This window comes from Schistocerca serialis, chromosome 1 (genome assembly GCF_023864345.2).
Source record: "Schistocerca serialis cubense isolate TAMUIC-IGC-003099 chromosome 1, iqSchSeri2.2, whole genome shotgun sequence".
Taxonomy (NCBI): Eukaryota; Metazoa; Arthropoda; class Insecta; order Orthoptera; family Acrididae; genus Schistocerca; species Schistocerca serialis.
Genome location: NC_064638.1, coordinates 932,013,174 through 932,039,344, shown reverse-complemented (window position 1 = coordinate 932,039,344; position 26,171 = coordinate 932,013,174). Strand labels below are relative to the sequence as shown.

At 38.8% G+C, this 26,171-nt stretch overlaps 1 protein-coding gene across 1 annotated transcript in view; it reads right to left on the bottom strand.

Annotated features, from left to right (window-relative positions):
• Positions 1–6,122: 6,122 nt before the first annotated feature.
• LOC126412509 (mitochondrial sodium/calcium exchanger protein-like) overlaps positions 6,123–26,171 on the bottom strand; it is a 64,214-nt gene continuing 44,165 nt past the window's right edge. Inside the window, exon 3 of the mRNA XM_050082139.1 lies at positions 6,123–6,374. Within this exon, the coding sequence (XP_049938096.1) occupies positions 6,171–6,374 (204 nt within the window). The 3' untranslated portion in view covers positions 6,123–6,170. The remainder of the gene's footprint in view (positions 6,375–26,171) is intronic.

Sequence of the window (26,171 nt, the reverse complement as noted above, 5' to 3'; positions counted from 1 at the left end):
CATGATGCAGTTGGCACAGAATCAGTCATAATTAATGCGACCCAAGCACTTGAATCTCTAACCAAAGTATGTGGATCTAAATCTTGTACAAAGTCCGATAGTAGGTCAGTTGATGGCCGCCATTGCTGTGGTGTGTGATAGGGCGCAAGACACTGTGTGAGGAGGTATGCATAATGGTACACTGTCCGTTGTTTAAGGCTCTGGGAACACTGGAGATGCATGTCACTTGATGGACCCCATGAGGTGCGGGTTGGTGCAATAGGTACAGCGCAAGATGGCTGCATTGTCAGTGCATAGCTATTCGGAACAGAATGAAACATTCTATTGGCACAATAGTCATGGGTCATCAGTTGGTATATTTCCCTATCTGGTAAAGGAGATGTGCCTGTAATGTAGCTGACACAATATACCATGATACACCTTCATTGGTACAGAGAGCCCTGCAGCACTACCACATTATTCTAGGTTTTAAACCAAACTGCCTTGCTCGCAGATTCTACACAGAACCATGGAAACAGTGGTCAGTGGTATCGTAGGCTTTGTTGTTTCACAACCTGACTGATGAGCTATTTAACATAAGTGAGGAAGCAGCAGTTTTTTAGCAGAAAAGTGCTATGGAACCCACATAGTATTATGCAACATGCTGATAATTTGTTGTTAATTTTTTGACAGCAACAATAGCCACACAGTGTGCTCTCATGAGGTACTGAATCATCCATGTAAACCAGCTCTGCTGTACATGGAAATGATTAGTCGGTGAATGGATGCCTCGGACAAGGACAGACATACTGAAGTAAAGTATTTTCTTCCCACTCATTCTTATAATCCAAACTTTGGATGAGCTCTGATTGTGTTTCAAGTATGTATTTCTGGTGACTGGTAAATTTTAATTTATAAATTATTGTGGGTTATTACTTTTCATGTGAAATACATAAACTTTTGGATGTATTTCCTTCTAGAAGTCTATGTTGAAAGCTTAAAATTTTTTTCAGCTTTTATTGGTCCATTATACGACTGGCCTCATAATGAGGGCACGAGGGCATGCTTTCACTGTTCAGTCATATGATAGGTCTAGGCATTAATGGGTTAATGCCATGTATATATTGAGTTTCTCAGAACTGTTTCTCTTTTGTTAATACATATATTGACTAGTCATATACAAATGTTGGATCTTCTTCTTGACAGAGTTAGTACAAAATGATGAATCAATGAATGATGTGCAATTCTTGTGTCACCTGTTGTGTACTGTGCTGCTTCATTATACTCAAGTTTTTCTACACACCAAATACTTTAATCCATGCAGTTTTCATAAATTGCAAAAAGACACCCCATCAAACAAACTTTCACCCTGAAGCAGAGTATTCACTGGAATGAAACTTTCTGACATTAAAACTGTTATAGATTGGGCAGGGTCCCATCAATAGAGCTGAGCAAGTCTCATAACCTCACATAATTTTGCAGTCCACCCAAAACTACCATGAACAGTCTTAAATTTCTATACCAATGCTATTCCTTCAATGCAGAGAGTCATGGACTCCTGGAACAAAAATATGAGTGATTGGAGACTGATTATTAAAACAATTTTTATTGAATGATCATCAATTTAAGTAGTCATCAAGTAAAAACATAAAAAGAAATTAGACATCCTGACAGATTAAAACTGTTTGACAGACTGAGACTCGAATTTGGTACTTTTGTCTTTCATAGTAAGGGCTCTACTGCCTGAGCTACCCAAGCAAGATTGACAACCCCTCCTCACAGCTTTACTTCTGCCAGTACCTCATCTCCTACCATCCAAACTTCACACAAACTCTCCTATGAAACTTTCAAAACTAGCACCCCTGGAAGGAAGGATATAATCTGCCAGGAAGTTTCATTCTGTAAACATCCTCCAAGCTGTGGGGGATGCTTCCAGCAGTGCTAGTCTTTTAAATATCGCAGGAGAGCTTCTGTGAAGTCTGCAAGATAGGAGATGATGTATTGGCATAAGCAAAGCTGTAAGTACATGTCGAAAGTCATGCTTGGGTAGTTCAGTCAATAAAACGCTTGTCCACAAAAGGCAAAGGACCTCAGTTTGAGTCTCAGTCTCTCACACAGTTTCTGCCAGGAAGTTTCATACCAATACAGACTCTGCTGCAGAGCGGAAATTTCATTCTACAAAAAGAAATGTTTATCTGAGAAATTATGTATTTATGGACAAATATTCAACACATATCTTGGCACTTCACAAAAGCAGATATTTTCCATATTTCCAAAACATTATATAATATTCCAGAAGGAGACTGCATAAAAATATATATTTAATCACTTCAGGTCTAAAGGACCACTGGTGATATTTGTTTGCACTAAGCACATTGCAGTGCCATTGCATTTACTGTCCTCAGCCATGAGGTGAGATAGTAGCTGGAAATTCTCTTACTATTGGCAAGTGATAGGAAGCAGTTGTGAATGGGTATGTTGGAAAGGCTACCGAGAAGCATGTACCAGGGATACCAAAGGCATCTAAAGCACTGTTCTCTCCTATGGGTTCTGTCTCTTCCGCAGGCAATATAGGATCTATCATTACTTGTCCATTGACTGTGGGTGATGTGTCAATGGTAGGTCTAGGCATCCTGTATAGGGGAGATGGGGGCCAGGGAGGACTTAGGATGCTGCAACCATTTTCCTAACCAATAATTTCATGTTACTGTCTTGGACTGAAATTGAAACAGAGACCGTGAGACCTACTCACTCCACCTGTTGGGAAATGTGCTGAGTCCTATGTCAAGAGGCAACCACAAAAGAGTAGGTACATTAATCATCATCAGTTCAAATATGTGGTGAATAAATGCCCTTAGAGAAATCCCAGTATGAGATGGGAGGGAACATCAAGTGCACTCAATGTGTATGCTTGAAAGCCTCATTCGAAGAGGTTATTCTGGCAGCCACTGAAGGAATGGAATATAAACAAATGCAGAATGTGGCGCCCTTTATGACAAATGATGCCTTTTATCTAGGCTCCAAGGTCATACTTGGATCATTCCAGTGACTGGTGGAGATGCCTGAGAATATCAGGCTTGCTCACAGCATTCCAAGGAAGCTCACAATTTACAGCATTTTCCTCAGAGCAGATCATGACCCCCAGTTAACGAGTTGATTATTAGTCTTGAATCAGTGACTGCAAAGCTAGGCTGTGATTCTTTGGATGTATGCCATAGGACTGAGAACTGTACGACCCCCTCACCCCCATAAAAGGACCAGATGTGCACTATATGTCCAGAGGCTGCTAGCCTTGTAGCTGACTGCATGTGGAATGCATACAACATGCAAGGATGTTTAGATTAGGCAACTCTCCATCCAGTTCAGATAATGACAGTTGTTGGGATCCAGGGGTATCATTGTAACAAATAAATCTCCCCCATGGACGAGAGTATTAAAATTCTAGTAATTAACTGCCAAAGCATTCACAACAAAATACAGAGTTTGAAGTGCCCCTAAAAAGCAGTCAAGCTCACATAATACTAAATACAGAAAGGTGATTAAAACCTATAGCTAACAGCAGGGAAGTATGAAAATTTGTGCATATTCTGAAGTACAAATGAAACAATACAGGGTCATACAATACATAGTAATACAATTTTATGTACATCTATGCTTATGCTATTATAAAAAGCATAGTCTGTTTTCCATAGCTTTTGAAGTAATGCAATGAAGTTTTATACCTGTCAGAAAAAGTAAATGTCACACAGTTGACAAAGAGAGGTACATTTCGATGGTGTCACTTTCACGTCGGAGATCAGTTGAGTGACATCATCTACGAAAGTCCTATCATAGCACATCGTGTCAGATTTTGCTGCACATAAGGTTTCATAATGTGATCCAAATACGATTTACATTTGGGTGATTAACTTTTCCAATTTTGAGCATGTGACGAAAACGTTTCCAGATTCCCTCTATAGGTTTTAATCACCTTCCTGTAGCTAATATTTTCATACCTCTTGCAAACACAAGAACACTGTTGCCAGCAGTTTTCTGGATGCAGTAAAGGAATATTGCACAGGGTAATGGGTATGCAACTTTATTCACACTATCGGTTGCAATAAATGTTTTCTTCTTGCCTCGACATGTTTGGTGAAATGACATTGGCATGTTCTGTGTCTCGCTTGAACCCTCTTTACCCAAGAGGATGATGTCGTGAATTGAAAATCACTCTCTTCTGATTTGTACTGCAATCTTTCTGCTGTTGCCCATTGTTGAAGAGTTGTTGTTACATGCTCTGCTCATTCTCTGGCTTCAGAAAATCTGTCAAATGTCCGTTTATCAATAGCACTTAATTTATCAACTCTAGATTTTCCATTGTGGAAGTCTGCTTCTCACCTCTTCAATAAGTCTTTTCCTGTTAACCTTGAAGTTGATCTCATGGACTGCATTGTTTTCAAAATGCAATTAGGATGTCATTTAACAACTGTAACTATACAGTTATTTTGACATGGTTGTCGCATCTGTAGGGACAAGCAGTCCCTCTCAAAATATACTGATGGTCTCACTGAAGCCTTCACTGATCTTGATTTTCCTCCCAACCTTGTACAAAAACAAATCTCCTGTGCATTATCTTTCCAGTCTCCCACCACCTCCCAAAGTCTCCCTGTCCAGCCACAGAGGAGCATTCCCCTCGTAACTCAGTACCACTCAGGACTGGAGCAACCGAATTACATTCTGTGCCAGAGTTTTGATTACCTATTATCATGCCCTGAAATGATAAATCTCCTGCCCACTATCCTTCCCACCTCTTTCACAGTGGTATTCCGTTGTCCACTGAACCTACACAATATACTCGCCCATCCTTACACAACACCTGCTCCCATTCCATTACATCATGATTCAGTCCTCTGTAACAGACCCAGATGCAAGACCTGTCCCATTAACATCCTCCCACCACCACCTACTCCCGACCTGTCACTAACATCACCTATCCCATCAAAGGTAGGGCTACCTGTGAAAGCAGTCATGTGGTCTACAAACATAGCTGCAACCACTGTGCTGCAGTCTATGTAAGCATGACAACCAACAAGCTGTCTGTCCACATGAATGGCCACCGATAAACTGGGGCCAAGAAACAAGTGGACCACCTTGTTACTGAAGATGCTGCCGAACATGATATCCTTCATTTCAGTGACTGCTTCACAGTCTGTGCCATATGGATCCCACCCACCAACACCAGCTTTTCTGAACTGCACAGGTGGGAACATTCCCTGCAGTACATTCTATGCTCCTGTAACCCTCCTGGCCTCAACCTTCATTAGTCACTGTTCTCACCCATCCCGCCTCTTCTCTGTTCCCATTCCAGCACTGCACAACTGTCATTCCACCACCTCACCCAGTCCTTCTATTTCTCTCCGTTTCTGCTACTTCCCCCCCCCCCCTTTCACAACTTTCCCCTGTCCTCTGTCTAACCTGCAGCACTTCACTGTCTGCCACTCCCACCATACTATCCCTCCCCCTCTCTGCCCCAGCCTCCTCCTCACCCCCACGCAGTCACCACTCCCACCATGCACTTGTGCTGCTGCTCACAGTGTGGTTTCAGTTACCTGAGACTGCAGTCATGTGTGTGAGTTGTGTTTGCATGAGTGTGTGTGAGTGGGTGGGTGGGTGGGTGGGTGCACACGTATGTGTGTCTACTGTTGATGATGGCCAATGGCTGCAAGCTTTAATTGTGAAAGTCTTTTTGTTGTGCCTATCTGAGACTCAGCATCTCCGCTATACAGTGAGTAGCAACTTTCCTTCTCAAAATATGGTTACATTCCATCTTGGAGTTTTCCATTCTTTGAAATAAAAGAGTTTGTTTCTCAACATTTTACAGTGATGTTTTATCAAAATGTACAATGCGTGTGTTCATGCAATTTATTTAACAATTATTTTGAGCAATATATATGCTGATTTATTTTCTAAATTCAAATTTATGAAGGCATAACTAAGTGATAAACAGAAAGGAGGAAAAACCACTTCTTTAATATATACATGACATATACATTTATACAGTTTCTGTATACACTAATATATGCTTCTCAGATACATGCAAGAACATATAGCCATAAATGTAAGAAAAGAGAAAAGAAAACTTTTCGTCATTTTAAAAACACCCTGATTGCAATAAAGCAGTCATGTATAATACAGTTTGAGCCTTCTATTTTTCAGGTTTCATCTGTACCAGGGATATGAAATACATGCACTTCATTTAAAATGCTAGTTACAAAAAATAGTCCATACAAGGACAGCAAATAAATACCATATTCACGTGTAGCTCGAAAGTGCATCAAAGGAAAACATATAAGTGATGAAACAAGGCTTATCAGAAGAAAACACATGCATAAGATACCTTTTTCATCAAATGATGCCTGCAAGAGAAAAATATTGTTACTCAGAAACTGTTATTGTAATGTCATTTCTGCCTGAATAAGTGAGATACATTTGACTAAAAAATAAATGAAAGCTACAGGTACATGGATCAGCTACGTACAAAAATTGATATACTGCTAGCCATGCAACACCAGAAAGGATAGCAAACAATAGAATTTCACTTATTGTGCATGTACATTACAATACAAAAAATACATGATTAAATTTGTAGGTGATTTTGTAGTACACAGAGCGCACAGTTTAGCACATAGAACTTCCCCCTCTGGCAGAAACAATGGCTGTAGCACTGTTGGGCATCAAGCTGAATTGATTAATACATAAGGGTACACCATGCCATGTTGCTTCAGAGCTATGCAACAGTCCATCAATGATAGTGGCCAATGAGTGGTGGCATGCCAGTATCTTGGCAAACCCATGACAAGATGTTTCCAATAGCTGAGAGATCTAGTGAACATGCTGCCCTGAGTTATAATCAAATACCCTGTGTACAGAGAAAGGTAAAAACCACAAGGGAACATGTGATCTTATGTAATGTTGTTGAAACATAATGTCATGAAGATGAATTGATGCCTCTTCTGTGTCCAGTGTTGTCACTGAACACATCATCATCAGCACACTTTCTCTGCTGCCATGCCAAGGGAAGCTGCAACAATGCTTGGCATGCTTATGGTCTACTGAACTCCAGACATCATTGTACTGTGGATACCTGTCTTTCTGTAAACAACCCAATTTCTGACTCAAAGTCAGTCAAGCCACACCATCCTGCACTGAGTATGGCTCTTCTGATCCCATGGATTTCATATTTCTGTGACAGTCATGTGATCTCAACCCATGCAAAGAACAATATCACGGCACAAATAACTGCAGTCTCACTAGGTCATAAATTCAAACACATGCTGCCATAGATTTCTTGCCCTTACATAAGGCATCATATAAAGCCTTATTTCCTAGTGGTACACCCTTAATTTTGCTCATTTCAAGATACTGATGCTTAAACATAACTAAGTGATGAAAATTCTCTATCTGAGATACCTAAAATATTGTAATCCATCAGTTGTTGCAAGGGTTTATCATTTCTTTCTATTGTCATTACTTAATTATGTTCAAGCTTCAGTATCTCAAAGAGTACCTAACTGGAGGTGTACCACTTTTGAATTAAGGCCTTCATATGACTGTGTCACAAATAACCAACACTAAACTGTAATTGCTGAGTGAATAACCCATAGAGTAATAGTTCCTTTAATACAGAACATAGATGGCATTACTCCTATATAATTTGTGCAGTTGTCCTGAAATGATAGTAATTTGCATATATAAGCAGGTAGTTCAATCCATGCTAATTTGATATGTGTTGCATGCCACATTCATGGTGTTTCAACTATAATGGCCAGGAGTGTACGTACGTATGAATGAAACTTAGAGAAGCCCGTACTTCTTTGAGAATTAAATCATGCTAGTAACTACTATTTTTTATGCTCATAAATATAAAAAGACAGCCAAGGACTTTAATGTATCATGCACTGCAAAAGACGCACGTCACAAATATTGTTGATGACAGTCACTAAGCAAGGGTCTTAATTTCATTTGCACTTCATGTGGCTGCTTGTAAACTTCTTTCTCAGCACACAGAAAAGATTTTTTTGCTACGTTACATTACAGTAGTTATGACATTTCACTGGGATGTGGAAAGAACTCAAAGATGTACACTTTGTCTAAGTGACTTAACACTATGAAATATTATTGTACTATGGTGCAAATGTTAATTATGAATTAACCTAAATCATTCACTTAGTTTCTGTTCTGGTGCTCTTCAATGGACCAGAATGAGCTGCCCAATAGAAAGTTACTTAATTCAGTCATGATCTCCATTGCATTACTTATAATATATTTAATAGACTCCTGAAAGTTGATGAATACATGTCCATTACACACAGTCCAGTCACATTAATGTGACTACTACCAATGTTCAACATCAACATACAATAACCACTGACAAAGGCAGATGACAGCACTAGCAGCCCAGGGTATATAAAGCATGTTTGGAAATAGGGGGGGGGGGGGGGGGGGGGGGTAGGTAAAACAGCAGTCATTGTCAAAATGCAGAAATGATATGATTTACCTGACATCTAAAAGGGTGTGAATATTGGCTTTCAGGCCAAAAGTGAATGTGTTTCCAAAATGGCTAAGTTTGTAAACTGTTCATGTGCCGCCATGGTTAAAGTATATCGTGCATGGCAAAATGGCGCTGTCCAAAACTGGTACCAAGGCAACTTAGTGCACCATGGGCCATAGGTGTCAGTGGGGAATGACTGCTGCAGAGACGGTGTGTACAATGTGAAACATCTGAAAGTGAACACCCTGCAACCAGAAAGGAGTGTTATGATCTGAGGCATGTTTTTGTGGCATTCCCTGGGTGATCTTATCATTTTGGGAAGGAACAATGGATCAACATAAGTGTGCATCTATCCATGTCCAAACCTACATGCAGTTTGTTTTTTCTCAGCATAGTAGCATCTACCAGCAGAACAAAGCAACATGTCACACAGCTTGCAGTGTATGTGCATAGTTTGAAGATCACCAAGATGAGTTTACCATACTCTCCTGGGCACCATACTCTCTGGGTTTAAACCCAATCAAAACTCTGTGGTACCACCTTGACTGAACTGTTTCACCATGGACCGTCAATCAAAAACCCTAGCGCAGCTGCCACGGCTCCACATCCTTGTTAGTACCTTCCAGAACCTCACTGACTCTCTTCCTGCAGGTCTTGCAGTGTTTCATGCTGCAAAATGTGACTGGACAGTCTATATCAGACTCCTTTCTGTACTGGTGTTAAACTCTTGAACTCTTTTTAGAGGTTTCTTTTGTTCCTAGTGTTATATTCATACTTTTCACTATTTTTAGAGAAAAGAGAAAGATTGCTAATAAAAACGTACTTTAACAAGCTCTGCAAAATGTTCAAGAACTAACACCATACACACTTCTTACAACATTCTTCTGTATTTTGGAAGTATATTCCTGTAATTATAATGTCCCCAAAAGCTTACCCTAACTCATTAGAAAATATAAATTAGTAGAACAAAATGGTAACTTCAGTTTCAAATCACTTGTTGTAAAAACTTGCATACTATAAATATAGTTGAACATGGAATTTCATCGATTGTAGACAGTAGGTTTACCAAATAAATTTGTGAACTATTTGTAGTCTCAGAAATTTAGCATTTTGTACTTTTTGTAATTCATCATCTGAGATGACTATTTTTGTAGCTAAATTGTATCTTCTGAATCTTGTCAACATTTAATAATAATCAACATACCTTGACCCACAGTCTGATATTTACAGACATTCTTTTAGCTGTATTTTCTGTAAGGGAACTGGTAAGTCTTCTTATTCCTACACTTGTATCTTATGCAAAGTGGACAAAATTTGTATCTTCTGACAATGCCAGTGGATCTTTGCTTTCTCTTATCCTGGGTGGTTTCTCTGATAGTGAGGTCAGAGTGACCTACTCTTACTTTTCAAACTTTTTCCAACCCATCTCTGCCTCCACAGCAAGGAGAAAATTAATACTTCTGAAAGTTAGGGTGGTGTCATTTTCAGGTGCTCTATATTTTGATGTACTTGGAGGTAAGTACTGGCCTCAAATTATGTGTACCTATTGTCACTAACTAACATGATGCTGATCACAATGCTTTCTGTCAGGCAGATAATATAAAAACCATGTACCTGCTGTTCCTAGTATTCCATGGTATTTTTATATTTTGCATGAGGATGTCTGGTTCACACAATTAGAACTCTTAACCAAACCACAAAATATTCCCAGTGTTCTTAATTTCTCATTATAATCTGTGTACATATAGGCTGATCATTTGATGACAGTCCTTTTTGGAATCAAAACTGTTTGCTTCTGAGTGCATTACATTTTTTTTTGTTCTAAGAGTTTTTAAAGTCTACTTCTTTATGGAAACAAAGGTGTTGTTTTTTCATTAATATACGTCACTTTCTGTTCATCTCCTATGAACTTAAGGACCTTTAAAGAAACTGCAGCAAATAATGGCATAACGAAGCTCACACCACAGCTCATTGATAATGAACTACAAAAGATAAGGTGTTCAGTTGATCAGACTGAATGAACTGTGGTCACTAGCAGACAAGGAGAAGTAACATCAAATCACAGTGAGAACACAAATAACCAATCAAAGTAATGGCTGGAAAATTAAGTTGGAGAATATACAAAAGGATCAGTAATACATATTTAGGCATCAGCTTATTTCACTAGTTTCAATAAAATTCTTCTGAGTGTGTGAGTACATCATTGTCTGATTAAAAATCATATTGTATCACAATGAAGTCACAGACTCTGAATATGAATAATCTTGCAAAATGGGAAACCAAACTTTATGCTGTCCTCCATTGGACCAGGCCTTTTATTCCTGCAGTGTTACTTGTGACAGCAGATTCAAAATCTGCATTGCAAATTACAGGCATGGTCTTAACTCAGAGTTATTTCCCTTTATTGCAATTATATTCCTGTTACCAAACTAATTTCTTCTAAATGCTTTTTGATATAAGTTAGCAACTTTTTTCCACAAACTTGGTATCTTATTTATTTTTTCTATCAACTCTATGTTTTTCATTTTCTGTGATTTATTAATACCATCATCAATGGCCTATACTTCCTAATGGAAGATTCAGGTAGCATCAGGCAAGCACTTTCTTTAGTGACTCAAGAGTCCAATGTGCGAGCCCACTTGGCACCCCAGGTGGGACAAGTGTATACCACACCAAAAGAGTGGTTCATCAGAAGCACTTGCCTACGTGCTTGTTTTGCAACTAAGCTGTTGATCCAGGCACCGTTGTGGAACTAGTTGCCATCCTTGATGTTTTTCCTCCATCTGTTGTGGTCTTCCGCAAGCTCCTGCTGTTTGTTGCAGTCAGTATTAAATAAATTCATATCACACTTGATGCAATCTTTCAAGCACAAAGCAGGTCATCCAGGAGGTCTCTCAGCATGTGCTATCTCACTAAGCAGTGTACGCTGGAGAAGATGGGACTGGTCCATACAATGTGTCTGACTCACAATAGGTGACGTTACTTGAGAGAGACAGTTATGCTTGGTAGATTTGCAGAATTCAGGACCATCTGATTTACAACATGATCTGTCCATGTTTTGCCTACAATGTTTTGTGAACACCAAAGATGGAAGGTGTTGAGTTTACATTCTTTTTTGACATATGATGTCCAGCTCTCAGCACCATATGAGAGGATACTCAGCCCACATGCTTGATAGATGATCATTTTTGTGCTCACTGTCAGGTGTTTTTGGTCTCATGATTTTGTGCAGAGTTACGTGACAGTGTTTGCCACTTTGCCAATTCTTGCATTTACTTTGTTGTCTAGAGAAAGATCTTCTGACACAAGTGAACCAAGGTAGCAGAATTCATCAGCTGCATTCAACAAGGAGCCATCTAATTTTAAAGCAAGCATATCTGCATATTCTTGTGCCATAATCATACTCTACTTAACATTTACAGACATGGAGAAGAGCTTGCATGCAGCAGCAGATTTGTCATCAAATCATTGAAGATCATCTTGAGTATGTGCTATGAATGCTACATCATCAGCAAATAGAAGGTTACTTACAAATAACTCCTCATTATAGTGTTTTGGTCTGAGTAACGAGATGTAAAGTTTTCTATCAGCCCTGGCATACAGATGGATGTCCAGGTTTGTTTCATTTAAAGCAACTTTAAGGAGCAACAAGAATATTATATCAAACAGTACGCAGCCTTGACAAGCTCCTCTTTCCACAAGAAAAGGATCGAATGTGCTTCCTCCAAATACCACAGTACCCTTCATGTCATTGTGAAAAGTGTTGATATCGTCAGGAGTTTTGGGGACACCCTATCTTCACTATGAAATAATACAGTTCCTACCTGTTGACTGTGTCAAGTGTCTTATTTAGGCCAACAAAATGCCATGAGCTGTGGGGCCTTCTGCTCATGGCATTTTTGCCTAATAGTTACCTGATGCTTAAAATCAAGGAAGGGTTTCAGGAAATCAATATTCTTGAGAAACCAATCCTGGGATTTTGCTTTCATAATGACAAATGAAGTGCCAGCCATAACAGTAAGTAGCAATTTGATTTTTGACAAATCTTAAGTGATGGGTGAGCTTGGGTCCCAGGTGTCAACTTTTTTCCAAACTCTATCACCAAATATTTCTACTGTTGCAGGGTCCTTCATTTTGCAAAGATTGATCTTGGTTTTGATAGGTGTTTTAGCAAAGTGAATCCTTTAGACATAAAACTAACTTTTGCCTCTATTTGTATATGATAAGTGTGACAATTAGCACTATGGAAGAAATGGATGAGGAGAAAATGATGTGGATCTCTCCTCTTAGTTAAAATAAGGTCTAGTTGCTGGCACTGTTTGAAGTGAGGATACATCCAGGATACTTTGTGCCTAGTCTTGCCTTTGAAGTATATGTTAGAGATGCACAGTTGATACTTGTCACAAAATTCAAGTAGCCGTAAATAGCTCTCATTCATTTTGCCCACTCCATGTATGCCTATGCAGTCTAGCTAAGGAGCAGAATCACATCTGATATGGGCACTGAAGTCACCTAAAATGCATAGCTGGTCTGCAGGGTGTGCTCCATGCTCCACTTCACTGAAATATTCATAAAACTGATCCTTTAAGTCCACAGTCAAGGTCAGTGTTGATGAATATATGGCCATCAGTGTCACTGTGTCACTGGTCTGCTGCTAGTTGACAAATGCAAAGTCATAATGCATTCTGAGATCCTGAACGGACTTTAAGTCATGTGTAAAAGATTATTGTGAATGACAAAGCTAACACTATGTTGTCTGAGACTGACAATGTCCTTTGCCTTCCAGAAAAATGTGTAATATGCTTACTGAACTGAACCCTCATCAGCAACATTAAGTGTGGCTAATTCCAGGTCAGTAGTAGCTGTTTTGCATAGGTCTTAAGAGCTTCCACAGAAGTCTGGGAAAACTTGCATTATAGGACAGGTATCAATTGTTCCAAAATGTAGTGAGATGGGTTTATACTTCTTTTTTTTTTTTTTGTTTGAGCACGTATCAACATGACGGCAATGACTACTAGTGAGGCTAGTCTTCTATACATGCAAGCAGAACAATTAGCACCAGGATGGGCCAATACATAATTGACTGGGGACTTCTCAACTTGAAACAGGTGGTGGCTGGTCAGTGGACCTACGATGGGCCCTCCTGCTGTTCGTAGCTGCCCCTAGCACCTGCACTTATATCCATTTGTGTAGTCTTATAACTGGTAAATTGCCACTACCTGTGTTAATTCCATATGACTACAAGTGGATGGAGTGTGCTCTCTATGGATTCTACTGCACATGGGGTGCTTTATAGGTGCACGTGAGCTTGTCCACTGCTCATGCCACCCTCTTGGCCATGCTGATTGGTTCCACAAGAACCAAAATGCATGATGTGTGGAGTCAGGTTGACTGCAGGCATTTGCCACTGATTTCCAGTTGCAACATACTCATTGTCATTCCCCTATATGAATTTTATATCAATATTGACAAATTCCATATCTCTGAAGTGAAGGGGTAGGAATCCCCTCCAGCTTGGGTGGTCCTGCCAGTAGCTACACTACTGTTTGTGTGGTTCTCTGCACCTTGGGGGCACACAAACTGTCTTGCACACACAGACAGTGCTGCATTAAGGCAGTGTCTCCTGAGAGGGAGTATTATACCCCAACAGTCCAAAAAGTTTTGAGACTAGAACAATAAAAAAATAGGCAAAAGTTAAGATGGTGATTTTGCTACTTCAGGTGTTCTACATACTCCCCTCCCACTTGGTTGCAATGTGCAGGATGTTTATAATACCATGTGAAACTGTCAGAAAAGTCCTTCTTTAGAATGATGATCAAGTCATACACCACACTAGCTTGAATATGTCATCAAAGCATTGACCCTTCAAGTGAATTTTGTGGTAAGGTCATATTGATAAATGAAGTCTTGTCAGCCATGATGGTTTTTCCAGGAAAGAATTGTCGCTGTTTTGCTTTTCAAATCAAGTTGTGGCACATATTGACATGTTGTAGTATTGGAGTCAGAGTGTGTGGAACAAACTTAGCAAACGCTTTTCTTTTGTTCAGAACATTCATTTAGAGATACTGCTCCATTGCACTTTTGTGAGACAAAGATGTTGACACTCTGTGGTTGCACATTCACTACATAACACTGCACGATCATGCCTGACTAGTTAAACATGCATCTGTTGTTTACACTTGTTAGTTCAAACTGCAACTGCCATTACTGCACTGATGTTGCTTATACACCAGAAATAAAATCAGCCCCAGAACGTTTTGGTCAGATGATGTACTTCAAGTACACTCATCATTCTCTTCCAAAATTTCCCCTTTTGGAGGGAGCACCTGATAATGGAGGCCTATCCACATAAGTGCAACAAATATTTGTTTCAACGGATAGGGAAAAATGACATAAACAAGACAATAATGATGTGAACTCATGAGGACTGTACACCATCCCGGATCACTTAGATTTCATGGAAGTAACTGTTTGTGTGCTGCCCAAACTTTTAACAACAGTGTGGCAAGTGGTGACATTATTTTCCACTTTTGTGGTGAGCAATTACCTTTGATTATCAGAATTTGGGGCGAAAGACCAATTAAGGGGAACTTACCATAGAGGTTGCCTCTGAACTGCTCATAGTGCTGTTTAAGATAGAGACATTATTATGATTATTATTATTATGATTATTATTATCAGGAATATTACTATGTTGTGCATGTGAAAGTTTATAAAATACATCAATCAGTTAGAACTCAAAAACTTTCATTTATAATCATAGTTCCTGATCCTGTTGAGTAAGTATTCTGTAGAAACATTTCTTTCAGTGAACAAAAGAAGAATGTGGACTTGCAGACTGGAAACTATGGTCAGTATGTTTTCCTTCGCTTTCTGGCTGACCACAAAAATAGTTTTCAGGCTCTAGTAAGAATACAATGCCACTGCCCCGCAACCAGAAACACTTCAGGCAATTTCGTGCAGTGTGGACTGGTGACCTGCAAGGTCTCTCATGCAAGAATCAAATTATGTGCCTCCAGTGTGCTACATTGTGTGTGGACTTGCTAATTAGGGATGTTATCATTCAGTTAACATCTGACCTGGATATCCAAACTAGGGCATTTGCCTTGTCCGACCCTTCTTTTCCCAAAGTTGCTTCTCAATGTTTGTTGGTGCTCATTACCCTTTTGACCTTTATCACTTTAATCACTTGCCTCACCAGAAATTTATAAATGATATTTGTAGCAACTGATTCAGGACAGTCCTTGTTACGTAAATTATGTCAGTGACATCTGGGTCATGAGCTCCATGTGAAAGGACCATTTATGAAATCTGCGGGCAGTTTTTCAACATCTTCTGGAGAAATGGCTTTGCAGTAAAATGGAAAAATATAATTTTCCAGAGATGGCCTCATTCATATGGATAAGCAAATCAAAGCCATTGTCAACTTGTTGTTGCTCAAGAATCTGAGACAACTCCAGTCCTTTTTCGGCAAGATTTCGTATTACGCTAAGTTCATTCCCTAGATTGTGCACACCTCTGTCCTCCTAATTGGCTTCACCAAAAGGTCATCAAATTTGCCTGGTGTGTGGACTGTCAATGGGCTTTTAGTACATCAGTTATACCTGGGCTGCTGAAACATGTCACTTCAAGGTCACTCCCCAAGTGCCGTACAGTTGGTAGTATAACTAACAAACAAGTGAGGAACGGGAGGTGCCACATCTTCTGAACCAATAACATCAACAAACAAAAGCTGATTCCGGCGTTGATGCTACCACATTACCGGCTTCCATGTAAAGATTGTATGTTAGTGCACGAACGCCTGCTGTTGTGTTGTGTTACTGCCTCGACTACAGTTTTTGTTTGTTAAACAATGTCACCAAAACAATGTCGTTCACCAAGTGACAATCTGTTGCACCGTGGAGCGCCATTAAATAGTCAGGCTTTGGAATTGCTACGGAGGATGTATGAGTTTGATGAGAAAGTAAAAGAATTTGTTTCTGTTCATGGGCATGTATCGATTCCTGCCGATAAAGTTTTAGAGCATACCTTGAAAACTTTAGGACTCAGTGAAAGAACAGTTATAAGGAAAGGGGTGCTACTTCAAGACTTACAAGACAGTGAAGTAAACAGTGTGGAAGAAAGCCCCTGTGTAAGAAACAGTGTGTTTTTAAGTACTACGGGCAAAAAAAAAAAAAAAAAAAGCAGCGTCATCTTGTTACAGATATTTATTCTTTCCAGTCTGATACAATTCGTCAGCACATATACGGATACTATAAAAGGAAAGAATACCCCACAATAGCGGAATTGCTAATTTCTTTAAAAGAAAGTAAACTTTTCACAGGGGGGAATGTCACTTATGATGATATTAAAAAGTATGGGCTTCATTTTAAAAAGTTAGATGGACAAAAACTGTTACCAGAAAAAGCTCATGTCGTTGCACCTTGTACCATTTTCTTACAGAAAATTGTAGGAAAGGACATACACTCAGTCATATGGTTAGACAAAAGCTGGGTCAATGCTGGACGATCAGTTGAGAAATGCTGGGCAGATGATACTCTGAATAGCAGCGGTCATCAGCCAACAGGAAGAGGATCCCAACTAACTGTGGCCCATGCAGGATCTTCAAACAGCTTTGTGCCTGAAGGACTTTTAGTTTTTTGATTGAAAAAAACTGGTGACTATCATGAGGATATGGACCACCCATGGTTTCTACAGTCGTTTAAGAATTTGTTGCACCAGTTTAGTGTTCCGACAGTTTTTGTGATGGACAATGCACCATACTATTCTGTGATTTTAGATAAAATTCCCACCACTAGTAACCATATAGAAACTATGGTGCAGTGGTTGCAGGCAAGAGACATTGCTGCAGACATGAGCATGACAAAGCTACTGTTATATTCGCTCATGAAACAAAATAAGCCTGTGACGCCTAAATACGTTGTAGATGAAATTGCAAGTAAACAGGGTCACTTGGTAATTAGGCTGCCACCTTATCACTGGCATTTTAATCCAATTGAATTGGTTTGGAGTGAAGTCAAGGCATACATTAGAAGTAACAACAAGACTTTTACTATAACAGAAGTGAAAAGACGGCTATGTGAAGTTCTTGCTACTGTAGTTGTTATCTCATGGAGGAAAAAGGTAGACCATGTTGCTAAACTAATAAGATAAGCACAGACTATAGATGGCATTATAAATGAAAATGAACAATTAATGATTCCTCTTATTGATGATGATGATAATGAAGACAACAGTTTTGGCACCGATTCCGATGACAGTGAAGGAGAACTGGATGGAATTGCGCCATTGATATCGTAAATTGGTGAGTGTAAATGTATACAGAATTAATTCTTTTTCTCTCTGCAATCAGGTACCCTGCACATGTTTTCCTTTATTTCTTTTTATGAGTGTGGATAGCGTGTTATTTGGTATGCTTAGATTACATTATTATATGATGTTTTAAATACAGCTATTACTGTAATAATTTGGAATGACTTTTCGTAGACATTGTCATTAGCTTTGGGTGTTTCTATTTCCTGGTTTAATATACTATCAAATGTTTAGTCTCCATCACCGTTCTCTCCATTGTTAGAAAAACGTACTTTGTTGCACTTATGCATAAACATTGATTTTAGCTTACATTTACAAAACGTACTTCGGAGTTGTGGGCGTGTGTGGTGGCAGCTACTGCAACCTTGGAATCACAGTGTAGCTGTCAAGTGACATGTTTCAGTGGCCCAGGTATAGTGTTCATGCTCTGCTCCCTGTTTGACTTCTTTTATGCCAGGTAAACATTTTTATGGCTCTGGTGCGGTCCTGTTCCATTGGAACTTGGTTAGTATTGAACAGTCCATAGCTCATGCATCAAAGACACTTTCTGCAGTATGACATAATTGTTCACAGGTGGAAAAGGAGTCACTGGCTTATATTTTTGGAATGAAAACGTTTCACATTTTCTGTTATGGGCAAAAATTCCTACTCATCACTGTCCATAAGCCATTGTGTTTCTTATTCAGCCCTCATGCCTTGCTGCTGGATAGGATGGCCTACAGACTGCAAAGGTGGGCACTCTTCTACAGTAATTATCATTATGAAATCCGATACAGCTCCATTGTCCAGCATGCAAATACAGATGCACTATCTCGATATTCAGCTCAACTGGATGGCTCTCATTTTTGTTTTGGATACTGTCTTGATGGATTTTCCTTTGATGGTTGCCAAGTTTTCCAACCCATTTTTCTGGAAAATGAGGTGGTGTGGCCAGAACGTGGTCTTTTGGAAGTGGATTCAATGCAGCATACGTTTTTTCTCCCATGTGGTTGACTCACCGTTGTCCAGGGTGTCCTCATGCATGCAAAACCATCAAGTGTTTCTCGCTTCAGCATTGCATCCTCACATACTCCAGCTTTGACATGCCATCTTTTTTTTTTTTGGTGCATATCAACTTTGCTGGCCCTTTTTCATGGAGCATGCTGTTGTTGGTGGTTGATGAATTGTCAGATTTCCTGTACCCTCATCAAGTTGTCCTCCATGATGTTGATGGTGACTGGTTGTACACTGTCTGATATTTTTGCTATCAAGGGATTCCTCCAGATCATTATATCTGATAACAGTGGACAATTTGTGTCACATGGGTTTGAAGACTTTTGCATTCCCAATTGTATCTGACACCTGACAACAGCCTGTTTAACACTTCACCTGGCATTGAACTAAGAGGTGAAGCAATTCATGTGTACAGTCAAGGCCCAAATTAAGAACTCTGTACCTGTCTTGTCCTGAGATGATGCACTGTCAACTTTTCTGGCTGTGTACCATGCAATGCTAGTTAAAGGTTGTAGTCTAGTGGAATGTTTGCTTCTACACCAGCCATGGGTCTTTTGGATTTATTGCACCTCAGATCACCTGCTGCATACCATCATGCCCCAGTAACAGTGTATAGGGCCCCATCAGGGAAGCAACGTATGTTCTTTAAGCAACTAGAATCTCTTCTATCCCATATATATTCAAAAAATAAAAATACTGTAGTCTTAGGAGACTTTAACATTAACTTTCTAGATTATGATAGTAGTAGAGCTGACCTGCTACATATAATGAAAACATACAACCTCACACCCATGGTAGACTTCCCCACAAGGGTTAAGAACTACTGTTCAAGTCTTATAGATAATATTTTCATTGATGAGAATAGAAACACCAATGCAACAGTAAAACAAGTCCTAAATGGTCTTTCAGATCATGACAGCCAATTGCTAACTATCGATGATATATGCCCACACAAGAAGGACAAAGTCTGTAAAATGTCATTTAGGGTAATTAATAATGAAAATATCATGATCTTCAACAGTTATCTTCAACTCATTGACTGGAGTCAATGACAAATTTAACCTATTTATAAATGAATTTATGTGCCACTTTGAAGCTGTCTTCTCTCTAAAAACTGCAAAGAACAAGTACTAGAGCCATACCAGCAAACAGCGGCTCACAAAAGGAATAAAAACATCATGTAGGACTAAAAGACTGCTTTATGTTTCTCTCAGAAATACAAATGATCCTGAAATTAGAGCTGAGAATACTAACAAGAGTATCTCAGTACATTTTCTCACTCATGTGTTTCTTGTGTAAAAACCATTCCCTTTTTGAAATGGACAGCATGAGTCATAACTATGACACTAGGGTAAAAAATGATCTACATCTTGAACAAAAGAATCTAAGTACGGTACAAAAAGGAGTAGACTACTCTTGCATAAAAATATTTAATGCTCTCCCTCAGGCAATAAAAATGTCAGTTACTGATCCACCGACTCTCAAAGATCAACTTAAACAATATCTTCTAAGTAAAACCATTTACTCACTGGACGAATTTATGTATGAGAATATGTGAATTGATTTTAATCTATTTTGCAACATTTTACAAAAAAAACAATTCTTGTAAAAATTTTTTCTATGTAATATATTATTCATTGTACAACCTATTATTATAAACAAATGTCTCAAAATCTATGTAAATGACAAGTTCTACACCCAAGCGATTTATCGCTAATGGGTCTACAGAACACGAATGAAATAAATAAATAAACCAGGTTTTCCTCTCGAAGCTGTCATTTGAGTCCAGTCTTTCATCTAGAAACCAAATAATGGGGCCAGTCACAGTGTTGTTCTGGTGAGAGGCTTCCAATTGAGGGAATGTGCTTTCCCACTGCTGTCCCCACCATGTCCTATCTTTAACTGTGGAATAGAGCCACAGAGGGGCTAGTTCCTGCATCTACTACAGTGAAACCCATGAAATTTGAACCAGTGTCCTCTTTTTCTTGCTCACCAGTGGCAGAGTCCTCATCCTTCACATGCCGGTGGACCGACTGTTACCCCAGCCTCTGCAACCTTCCGCCCTTCTGGCTGAGCAAGTTACATCAGTATTGAAACTTCCTGGCAGGTTAAAACTGTGTGCCAGACTGAGACTCAAACTCGGGACCTTCGCCTTTTGTGGGCAAGTGCACTTGCCCGCAAAAGGCAAAGGTCCTGAGTTCAAGTCTCGGTCTGGCACACAGTTTTAATCTGCCAGGAAGTTTCATATCACTCTGCTGCAGAGTGAAAATCTCATTCTGGATACATCAGTATTGTCTCTTTCAGTAGTCAGTCTGCTGCCAGGGAACCCCGTGCCCTCTCCTGTTTTGTGGCAGAGGTCACGGCACAAACTGAGCCATTTTTGACCTTACATGGCCTTTTCAGGGGAAGGGATTTAGTATCCCAGCTCAGTGGACACTGAGATAGAAGCAGAGGAGCCGGCATGGTTATCACAGCTGTAGAATACTTTCGTGGAGGGTGTGTGCAAAGTGTGACACAGGCAAAGGTACTTGCCCTGGCATTTTATCTGCCAGTGGCAACAGACCTGGTCCATCGGTTCTACTGCATATTTTAATACCTGTGGACCAAGCCCTCACCTCACATAGTGCTCAGTTGTCAGTCACTCATGTTCATTGTGTTCTGTGTTTTCTTCCAGGTTCATTGCCTATTCAGTTTTCAGACACTCTGTCACCCAACTCCTGCTCCCCCCCCCCTCCCCCCTCACCCCAGATTGACTTGCACAGAGAGATTCATTCCTTCTTCTGGGGTTCAGCTTCCTAGCCAGTAGTCAACCATCATCAGTTATATTCATCCTGACAGTGGCATTGTGTCACCCATGCAGATATTAAACTTTCAAACAAATAAACCTTTTTTTGCAAAATTAGACTCTACCCTGGTCAATTTTATACTCCATCCTTTCCATTTCACACTCTTGTTTTGCCCTGAAAATTAGGACAAAACTCCATTGTGTAATTTCTAGGGTGTCTTGTTTTCACTCCACTCAAACATTGAGCAAAAAGTATTGTTTGCAAATAGAATGAATACTGTGAATAAGGATATATTCGTCTCTAGTATACATTTTTTAATCACCACATTTAGCTACATTATTTACTTATATAAAATTATAGCTAATGAAATGGAGCAGTATTCTAGCATTATAGTGGGGAATGAGTAGCTATATTTGCATAATAAGGCTAGTGGTCAATGACATTCAACATATATTATCAGTTTGTCCTTCTACTTATCCTTTAGCCTGTTGAAAATTTTCATTCTTTTAAATTGGAGAGTGTGTGAACATAATTTTAATCGTTGGGCAAGAGGCATAACATTATGTTTATCATAATCAAAATAATTATGCATGAACAATTCTGGTTCACTGTAAAAAAGAATTATTATCTCATGGTTGTATTGGGAGGGAGTCTGTTGAAAACTGGAACTTTTCAAATAATGAATGAAATAATTCCCTTGGATGTCCAGCATACATAATACTGACAACATTTTTCTGGACCTACAGTATAGACATTATATTACAATGGCTTCCCTACAAAAAATAATGCCATACCTGACACCTGATTTAAAATATGGTGTTATATTCTGTGGAAAAGCCTAAAAGAGGATAAAAGGAGCCTTTTCCAACCCTTTTGTGTAGAAACCTGTGTATTCTTCACTTACCTTTTCTTAAATACTATTATTAAGAATGAATGGCTTAAAAGGAAGTAGCCAAATTGCATTTACTAATTTAAATATTTATTCCTGTAATGGAAATATCTAGAAATTCAACACACACAATGCTGAGGTTTAATAAGCAAGGGAAGGAACTGAATAATAATTTACTGCAGAATATTTTAACTGATAGAACACTGGGTTCTTGGAGTAATGTTGTGTTGTATTGTATTTATTGGTCCTGTTGTCTGCAAAGCAGCTTACGCATAAGACATTGGACAAGTCAAGTACACAGCTTAAAGTCATTTCTAGCCAAACTTATTTAAGGTTACAATAATGTGCTTTATACATAAATATTTATACAACACACTTCATAAATTTAAATATACTTCAATGGAGTAAAAGCAGTGATGCTGTAAATATGGCTTTAGAGATTTTCCAATGGTATTGAACTCAGTAATAGCTTTTATGTTTTCAGAAAGTTTGTTACAAAGCTTAACTCCCACGTGAAAAGTACCTTTTTGGCACAGCGCTGTGCTGATTTGGATCATATGTAAGTTTCTGTTTTATCTGGCAAAGTAATCATGTTTATCACAGGTTTTTTGCATTCTGCAGTCCTTACCTATTACATTTATTTTAAAGAATAAAAGGGTTTCCATAATGTATACACATGGCAGTGGAGGAATATCAAATTTCTTAAACAAAGCTTTACAAAGGTCTCTAGTCTTGCACCCAAACAAGATTCTAATAGTCCTTTTTAGTAGTTTAAAAGTGCTATTAGCTGTCTTTCCTTCTTAGTAGTTTAAAAGTGCTATTAGCTGTCTTAGAGTTTCCCCAGAAGGTGACCCCATATCTAATACAAGAATGAAAGTAGGCATGATATGCATTCATTACTGTTTTCTCATTACATCATGATTTTAGTGAGCAAAGAACGTAACACATTTTGCTCAGTTCTGCATTGAGATATTCAATAAGGCTTCCTGTTATGTATAGATAAGGGTGTAGAGGCAGTTATAAGGTAATAGGGTACAACACTGCTATATTTTTACCATGTAATATTTTATTATGTGAAACATAATGTACAAATAGCTGTAATCCTTCTGACGACATCGATTGCATGTTAATCCTGAAAGATGGATAAAGTAAATAAATAAATATGCTTATTCCATTTTACATTGCTCTGCAGGCAAAGTCCTAAGAATTTGGTTTCAGTACTGTTACCAACTAGTTCGTCATTGACAGGGACCAAAGGAATAAACATGTCCTTGTTAGGAGCATTGTGGAATTTTAGTGCAATGGTTTTTTTACTGTTTATTACAACACTTTAGTAGCTTTGTTTGACAAGTCTTGTTATCACAGTACAACCTGGATTTCAGCTTATAAACCCATTTTCTAGGAAATGGGCATTTTACCCCAAACCTAGGCCACACAGTAATAATAAAATTTGTGAAACAACGCTAAAAACTCATAGCATGTACGCTTTCACGGCCGGTCACTTCAGTAATTAAAACATCCAGGCTAAGAGGCCGTGGTCCAATAGAAGAAATACTTCTCCCTGACGTTTCGTTGCCAGCTGCGGGCAACATCATCTGAGGTGAGTCTACGACTGGCTGCTGTGGAGGTCCTGTTTATATAGAGCGCGTAGAGGGCGCCACCACTCGTCACATGTTGTCAACAGTAAAACTATCTCTGGCTGGCATCATTACTCTCGATCGAAGGTAATCGATTGTCACATCTTTGGTACAAAGTCGATCGCCATATCTTATCTAACTTCAAGCCTTCTTCTTTCCTGTTAAAATTATTGTGGTGTTTAAAAATCTCTACAGCCTCTCTATACATACGTGCATAATAATGCGATGTCTTAGCTAGCATGCTCGTCTCAGTAAATTTTATTTCATGGTCATCCGTTTCAAAAACATGTTCTGCTACAGCCGATTTGTCCATGTGTCCCAGTCAACAGTTCCTTTTGTGTTCAGTTAGGCGAGTATTGATACTTCTTTTTGTGGTTCCAATGTAAACCTGTAGCGGAACATGTTTTTGAAACGGGTGACCAAGAAATAAAATTTAGTGTGACGAGCGTGCTAGCTAAGACATCGCATTATTATGCACGTATGTATAGAGAGGCTGTAGAGATTTTTAAACACTACAATAATTTTAAGAGGAAAGAAGAAGGCTTGAAGTTAGATAAGATATGGCGATTGACTTTGTACCAAAGATGTGACAATCGATTACCTTCGATCGAGAGTAATGATGCCAGCCAGAGATAGTTTTACTGTTGACAACATGTGACGAGTGGTGGTGCCCTCTATGCACTCTATATAAACAGGACCTCCACGGGCTAGCAGCCAGTCATAGACTCACCTCAGATGATGTTGCCCACAGCTGGCAACGAAACGTCTGGGAGAAGTATTTCTACTATTGGACCACGGCCTCTTAGCCCGGAAGTTTTAATTACTGAAGGCTAAAAGCTGTCTCATTTGGTTAATTACTGTAGAGTATCAACTTAAAAAAGGCTTAGTAAAATTTAAAGTAGTTCTCAAAAACTACCAGCTACCAACATGTTTTTATTGTGTAATGGAATACCTTACATCACAAAGATAGAAATGTGAATTCTGGTAAGTTAGAAAAAGGCACTACGGAACAAAATCAAAACAAAGACTCATAACAGGCCCACATGTGGATATGTATCTTAAAAATGAAATTTCTTTATGGTGCTTGTACATAAAACATTGTTATTAAATAAAGAAATAATTTACATAATGTTGTTAAACACAGTATTTTACAACTTGTTTGTAATTATGTTTTCATATGGTCGCTTGATGCCACATTTGTCATCACACATCTCCTCTTATAATTCCCAATATCATTATGCGGAGTTATGCTACATCATACTGCAGCTGTTTTGTGGTAAATCGTTTACAAGCTATTAAAGACCATTACAAAATATTTTAAAGTTATCTTTACTGCCACTTTGGTGAAATAATCACTGAATTTCATTTCCAGTTATTGCATTGTGCCATCACTTATTTCGCAGCGATTGTTTAGAAATACATCATCATTTGCCTCACTGTTTATTTCTTAATAAATAAATACCTAAACGTGTTTCACTTTTTTCTTGGAGTACCCTAGTTTTTGTATATAGTACATGAATTTCACTTTTTTGATTTGATGTTAGAGATAGGAGGTACCACAGTTTCAGATTTTTATTTCAATTTGTTCTGACAATGAACAGAGTTCACCTCTCTTGGCACAACATACTTGTACCTCATACCTAACAATTGATTATGTTTCAGTTTAATTTTACCCTCATTTTTTTGGAAGAAAATATGATTCACCAAGAGCGAAGAAAATGTTTGACCATTGGACTGAAGTGAGCAATACATAGTAGCCATCCTTGAGCACTGCACTGTCAAACTACTAACCATGCCTCAACTGTTGAATATATCTAAGACATTCAGTATTTCTCATCTTCTTTTCTATTTCCACCCATCTGAATGAAGCAAAGAAAGGAGTATTTATCTGCAACATTAAAACATTTGCACTATTCACATTCATGCACACAATGAAAACCTCAATGTTATTCTTGATCCATTTTTTGAATGGTATCCTTTAAAGTATTTGATTCTTTATAACACAGCTTTGTTAGAAACACTATGTATTGGGCTTACAGAAAAGG